The sequence below is a fragment of the Hordeum vulgare genome, chromosome 2H (assembly GCF_904849725.1).
Source record: "Hordeum vulgare subsp. vulgare chromosome 2H, MorexV3_pseudomolecules_assembly, whole genome shotgun sequence".
In the NCBI taxonomy this organism is placed as follows: domain Eukaryota; kingdom Viridiplantae; phylum Streptophyta; class Magnoliopsida; order Poales; family Poaceae; genus Hordeum; species Hordeum vulgare.
This window is the reverse complement of record NC_058519.1, coordinates 643,139,081-643,146,554: the sequence shown is the minus strand read 5'-3', so window position 1 is coordinate 643,146,554 and position 7,474 is coordinate 643,139,081. Positions and strand designations below refer to the sequence as shown.

General features: G+C 41.8%; 1 protein-coding gene across 1 annotated transcript; it reads left to right on the top strand.

The window, feature by feature from the left end:
• The first annotated feature begins 5,524 nt into the window (after positions 1-5,524).
• Positions 5,525-6,455, top strand: LOC123431161 (protein FLOWERING LOCUS T-like). Its single transcript, XM_045114997.1, has 4 exons — positions 5,525-5,716; positions 5,862-5,923; positions 6,091-6,131; positions 6,229-6,455. Exons 1-4 carry the CDS (start codon positions 5,525-5,527, stop codon positions 6,453-6,455), a joined length of 522 nt encoding a protein of 173 aa, XP_044970932.1.
• The last annotated feature ends 1,019 nt before the right edge of the window (positions 6,456-7,474 follow it).

Below are 7,474 nucleotides of genomic sequence, written 5' to 3'. Positions count from 1 at the left end.
GTCATACTGTGGTATTAGTTTTTATGCACGGAGAGAAGCTGCAGCACGGAAAGGGACTGATGCAGCGCCGCTTTGTGGTGGCATCCAAGAAAAATGAAAAAGAAAGGCAAACCAAAAAAGAAAAAAGAAAGTAAATAAGCAGAAAAGGAAAATAAGGACAAGAGAAAAAGAAAGAAGAAAATTATGAGATTTTGTTAGGACAAAAAAAAACTAGAGTGAACCAGTGGGACGACCCTTGTGCGTCTGCTCGACAGTCAGCCGAAACGACGGGCGTATAGGAGGTCCCTTTGTCATCTGCTTTTTTATGAGACAAACTATTTCTCATTTGCATAAGGTTTAACCTGGTCTCGCCTCTGACGCGTTGCCACTGGGGCGCCCAGTGATAAGCCGCATAATTTTTTCCAATGTGTTTTTTTAACAATTATCATTGTTTAAATTAGTTTTTTTCGAGGTTTCCTCTGTTTTTTCTATTTTTTTCTTGTACTCTTTTATACTCTTTGATTTCACTTTTTTCTTGGTTTTCCATGCGCATCATAATATTTTCAGATATATCAGGAACACATTTATTATAAATCTTAATTTTTTTAGATACATGATTAATATTTTTTAAAATATATGTTTTGATGTCTATTTTTTAGTACATATTTTTCATTTTGCATACATCTGAAACATTATTTACATACATGTTTAACTTTTTTGAAATTCATGTGCGTGAACATTTTTACAAGTACATGTTAAATAGTTTCATATAACGATCAACTATTTTTATGAATGTTAGAAAAAACGTTTTTAAATTAGACAAAGAAAAATTTGAATTTCATAATTTTTTTTTTCAAAATTTATGAACATATTCTTTAAACGTATGAAGATTTGTTGTTTTATTGTACATATTTTTAATGATACAAAAATCTTTCTGAATTACGCAAACATTGTTTTACATTATATCAACACTTTTTTTAAAATTTAACATATATGTTTTGAAACGTGTGAAGAACATTTAAATGTCATTATATTATTTTAAATGCTATCAACATTTTTAAAAAGTAGGCTATTGTAGGATCGAAAGTATGACTAGATGGGAGGGGGTGATTAGATTACTTGTCAAGATAAAAACTTAGTCTTTTCCCAACTTTTAGTATGTGCTAGTTTTAACAATTATGACTAGTCAAGTACATCCTACACATGCACATCTAAAAGTATATAGCAGCGGAAAATAAAACATGTAAGTGTGAAGAAAGGAAGGGTAGGGAGATCAAACACATGAGGTTGACACGACGATTTTTGACATGGTTCCGATAGGTTGCGCCATCGTACGTACATGTTAGTGGAGACTTCAATCCACGGAGGGTAACGACTGTGAGAGTCCATGGAGGGCCCGAACCACAAGGGGTCCACGAAGAAGTGGCCTTATCTATTACACCACGACTACCGTCCACACAGGATTAACCTCACTCACGATAGATCTTCACGAAGTAGGCGATCTCTTTGCCCTTACAAACTTCTAGGTTCAACTCCACAACACGAAGTCGGAGGCTCCCAAGCGAGACCTAACCAATCTAGGAGACATCACCCCCAAAAGGTAATAGATGTGGTAGAACGATGAACTTCTTGCTCTTGCGCTTCTAAAGATAGTCTCCTCAACATTCAATCACTCTCTGTCAGATTTGGCAGGGGTAGGAGAGATTGATCTTGTGGAAAGCAACTTGGAGAGGCTAGAAATCAAGATTCTGGAGTGGAATCTCTTGATCTCAACACATGAGTAGTTTGCTCTCTCTCAGAAAAATGACTCTGGCAATGAAGTGTGTGTTCTGAGTGCTTCCTCTAAGAATGAGAGGTAGGTGGAGGGGTATATATAGGCAGCACAGAAAATCAACCGTTACACCATAATTGACCAACTCGGTGACACCGAAGTTACAAAATCGGTGGTACTGACTTGCTCAAATGGCAGCAACTTTGAATCTTGGTGGAACCGATATACACAACTCGGTAGCACCGAAAAGGTGACTAACGGTCAGATGACACAACTAGGTGACACCGATACTCAAACTCGGAAATTATAATTTGTGTACACACGCAACAGGAAGTTGGTCACATGAACTCGGTAGCATCAATGCAGTTTCGGTTGCACCGAAGTGGTAGGGTTTGGCTAGGATTTGTCTAAGTATGAAATCGATAGGGCCGAGTGGAAATTGTTGGTGGCACCAATTTTGGATATTTGGCTTGGGACATATATATTTTGTGAAAGAGTGGACGAGTATTTTTGGTGGGTAACTCTAAGCACTTGAGCAACCAATTCATCATAACACCTCATCCCCTTTTAATAGTATTGGCTTTCCTACGGACTCAAATGTGATTTCTCACAAAATGTAAAATGAAGAGTCTTCTTGCTTGAAGCTTTAGTCAATCTTATTCCTTCCTTCATCAAAGGGGCATCTCCACTCAATCCTATAACCAAAGCATCTTTTGAACTTTTCTGAAATATATTTGGAGAAACTCATTAGTCCAATGATGCATATGTTGTGATTAAATACCAAAAACCACCTTAGGAAGGAATTGTGACTCTAGCTATAATTTTCTTACACTGCACTAACATTGATCTAATTTGCCTTTTCAAAACTTGAAGTATATTTGAGTTTTGGAATATATGTATCTATAATATTTTCAAAAATATGAACACAATACAAAAATGAAATGAGAAGAAAACCAGAGAAGAAAAATAAGTTAACCTGCAGGAAGCTATGAATAAAAGTAAATAAATAAAATCAAGCTACTCTCTCCGATCCATGTTATTTGTTGCTCGAACCGATGTTTCTAGTACTGTAATACGTCTATGTATATCCATTTCAGGGACGAGTAATATGGACCGGAGGGACTATGTATGTTCTTAACATAGGTATGTTATGGTTCAGATGGAATTTTAAACAAGTTTGTATGTTTACAGTTTGGAAGTTGTGGTCTTGCATGATCTGGTTTTAAACTTAGATAAATTGGAGTGCAAGTTATATCTTACCTCTTGAAACAAATCTAACCATGTACCGCATCTGTTGATCAACAATTCGAGCCCGCTTCCCCAGTAATTTTCATGCCCTTGAGAAAGGCACGCTACATCCATTCTAAAATGGATACCCTTCTAAAAACAAGACGTATAAGTTTTGTCGTACGTCAAAGTCTAGTAAATTTGACCATATTTGCACAAATAATCATGTATAACTACAATATCAACTCAATATCAAAGGATTCACCATTAAGTGTATTTTCATCATGTATTTTAGGTGTAGAATTTTTAGGACGCGAATTTGGTAAACATGGTTCCACGCACATCCTCTATGAATAGAAAATTCAAAAAAATTGCTTTTTTTTATCAACTTATATACTCGCGTATGAAGTTTCACGAAGAAATCACATCCATGATAATCTCGGCAAACCGAAACAATATTAAAATTACTGGTTGGTGAATAGTATGATAGTAACTGTATTTTATTCACTAAGAATACCATGAGTGTCAATACATAAAGAAACTTCACACAAGTGTTAATACATAACGAAACTTCACACGTGAGTAGAATGGCCGACTAAGTTTCATACTGCAAAATTTCAAATTTTTTAAACTTTTTCTAGTATTTTTACGAGTTACTATTCACATGGGTGTGCATGAACCCATGTTCACCTTTGTATTTTCGAATCTTTTATCCCTAAACTCGATGAAACCTACGCAACTTTGACTTCAGACAAAAAGTATGCACCTTATATTTTGAAACCTGTAAACTCGATCAAACATACATGACTTTAATTTTGGAAAGAACTTTTACACCTAAGGTCCCGCTTGGATTAACGTTTTCTTTCGTATAGGATCGGTTTAGAATACACACCTCAAAGCGTCGTTTTGTTTCCATGCGAAATATCAACGGGGAATTTGAGGATATGCCCCATCTTTGTTTGCACTTCTAGGATTTGCCCTTGTTTACCATCTTTTGCCACACCTTTGACAGAAGGTTAATGATTTGCCCCTGGCAAGATGGGCCCACTACGATCGGTAATTTACACCTGTACAATAAATACAAGTATAGAAATTTACACCCATACCAAACAGGGCCTAATATATTGTGAACGGTGAGTGCAGATCGGTAGTACATGAATCGAAAATTGTCCGTCGGCAAACCACGAGCAAGCGGGGGAGCTGTGGCTGCATGCCCTCACGTACCCATCGCGGGATCACGCATACATTCTGTTTGCGGATCATCGATCTGCAGTCGCTCTCATCTAATCATTCTCGCGTCGCCATCGAGTTCCACAGCTTAATTATTCCTCCTGAATTTGCAGCCAGCGCACGCACGTGCTGTATAGTCTAGGACTTCTGTCGGCAACGCAGGGATGCAAAATCGTCGCGGATTCCCCCGGCGGTGTGATATATTCCAGAATGCGCGGCGATTGGTACACTCCTGTCCTGGCCATGCATGGTGCCAAAATTACGTGTGCGTCTTGTGTACATGCGTGGTACTACAGGTGGTCACTGGTCAAGAGAAAGTCTCTCTTTCTTGGCAAACAAAATCTGGTAGATACTAGATATAGCACTCACCCGGGTTTATTTCATACTAGGTAGCACTAGCACCATGGATGGTGGGCTTGCCAGCCTGAGTTTTATCTTCATTAGAGCATGATAGAGGCGAAATTGCCCCTGTCTTTCGATGAGATCGTGAATATCATTTGATGAAGTAGACTTTAACGATCCGACTACAAATGTGTGAGGACGTCGCGCCTTAGTAATCGCTAAACCAACTTTGATAGGTTATTGATCACACCGGAGCACAATCAACCTGACCACGAAGATCTGTTTCCTGCACGCAAACGAAGAACAAGCAAGAAACCAAGATTGCAATCAAGATATTGGGAATATAAGAGAAAATCTTTATTGATGAAGGTGGGGTTCTCTGACGCCTTTGTCTGGTCGTAGAACAAAAACGAAGAACGCGAAGTTACAACTATAGTAGAATATTTCTTTTTCTTTTTTCTGGCACGGCAGATTCGGATTTTGTCAAAGTTGCAGATTATATATAACTCCAAGCGGCACTTTGCCACTAGCTATCTAGGCCTAAAAGATTGAGATGACCGTTGCAGAAAGTTATCAGATTCCTAGAAGAATGCCCCATCCCACTTGGTGTCAAGTGGCAACGATTTCAGTCGTCGGATCTTGATCCAAACTCTCTGGCGGCAATGTCTCAGCCGTCGGATCAGAAACGATGGAGCTGCCACAGGTTGTACGATGTCGCACGTCACAACATTTGCAATCCAGTATCTTTCAGGTGCTTGTGATGAGTCTAGGATTCGGCGAAAAGACACACCACACCTCGTATTTTATTTTGAGCCGTGCTCACACTGGAAATGCGTGCGAGGGGACTTCACCGGGAGGCCTATAAATAGGAGTACGTACGCCGCTGCATATATATACCACACACCAAAGCTTTCACGTAAGGCAGTACTCGAGCATCTAACCTTAACCTAAGCAGTAAGGTTAGTTAAGTCGAGCATGGCGTCGAGGGATCCGCTGATCGTGGGGAGGATCGTCGGCGACGTGGTCGATTACTTCGACATGGCGGCGCGGCTGAAGGTAATGTACAGCAACCGGGAGATCACCAACGGGTCCGAGCTCAGGCCGTCGCAGGTGGAGAAGCAGCCGACGGTGCGGATCACGGGACGTCCCGGATCACTCTACACGCTCGTGAGTGGCCATACGTCTCGACTCCACGCATGCATTCATGCGCGTCATTTGGTTCATCATGCACGCAAGCACTTGTGTAATTTCTTTAACGAAGTTGTGAGAGATGCAATCACAAATAATGTGTGTCATGTTTATCTGTCACCAGGTGATGGTAGACCCTGATGTTCCTAGCCCAAGCAACCCTTCCCAACGGGAGTACCTCCACTGGTACGTGCATGCTGGCTACCTTAATTTACCTTAGCTTTGGTGCTTTCGATTTTCGTGCAAGCATGCACTTTGTGGGTTAATCTTTCTAACAAAAAACAAAAACCGTCCATTAATTAGGTCACTTTATTACGTATAGCTAGTTAAGTTTATTTCTTGCCTGCATATAGGTTGGTGACAGACATACCAGACGGAGGTGACGTGAGCCGTGGTAAGAAATCAGCACATGCACCATGTCAATAAGTCAATTATCCTCTCCAAATATAGGCCGGTATTAATCCGATGGGAACGACGTTGTGTGCATGCAGGAACTGAGGTGGTGGCGTACGAGAAGCCGCAGCCGACGGCGGGGATCCACCGAGTGGCATTCGTGGTGTTCCGGCAGGCGGCGCGGCAGTCCATCTACGCGCCAGGATGGCGCTCCAGCTTCATCACCAGGGATCTGGCCGAGTGCTACGAGCTCGGCGCTCCGGTCGCCGCCGCCTACTTCAACTGCCAGAGGGAGGGCAGCTGCGGTGGCCGGAGGTACAGGTGAAATTGAATTGAAGAAGCGCGCGATCGCTCCATCCAATAGTGTCACACTATACATTAATAAATAAACGAATAAATATGTGTAAGCTAGATAGTACTGATACTGGTTATCTCGATTGGCAGTACGTACTTGTAACCGAATATACAGTGCAAACAGGAGCCAATTCTAAGTGCTTTGCGAATGTCCGGACAACATCCATCTTATGACCATTCTTGCCAATCCACATCATCCCCTCCTCCTTCGTCTGCATGTGATTTCGCGAGCAGCTACCTCTCCGTATTCATATTGTTGTACAGCGCGTCGCTTTACATGGTAGCCGGCTTAAGGCGGACGTAACCCACTAGTGAAAAACGGCCGGCCTGCCTCTGGACCGGGACTAAAGGCCCGGCCACGTCGCCCCAATTCTCAATGCCTCCCTCGAGGCTTTAGTCCCGGCCCGTAAGGAGCCTTTATTCCCGGTTCGTGTCTCAAACCGGGACTAAAGGGCTACGCGGTGGGCAGCCCGCATGTGCGTCACCTTTAGTCCCGGTTTGTGTCTCAAACCGGGAGTAAAGTCCTCTGCCTATATATAGCACAGCCCCCCTCTCCCTTCTTCCTTGCATTTTTCTTGGATGGAGGATTGTGGGTGGGTGCTAGCTCTCCATTTTTTTGATGCACTAGAGGTGTTTGTTGAAATGTGTGTTAGAGCGATGCCGCTTTAGTTCACCGAACGCAACTACGATATGAGATGCCTGAGCCATGCTTAAACCTCTTCCTCTTTATTTCTACTTATTCTAAAAGGTTAGCAACTATATTTCCTCGTTTAGACCGTGCGGTACTAATTTTTAGGATCGTGATTGTATTTGATAAATTGTCGTATAACACAGATGAGCCATCCATGGATGTACGGTGATCGACGCACAACCGCTTACAGAGAAGGCGTGCATTCTTTTCGAGATGCAGCCGATGCGAACAAGCATGGTGGTGGCTATATGTTTTGTCCATGTGTTGAATGTCGGAATGAGAAGGATTACACTTCCTCA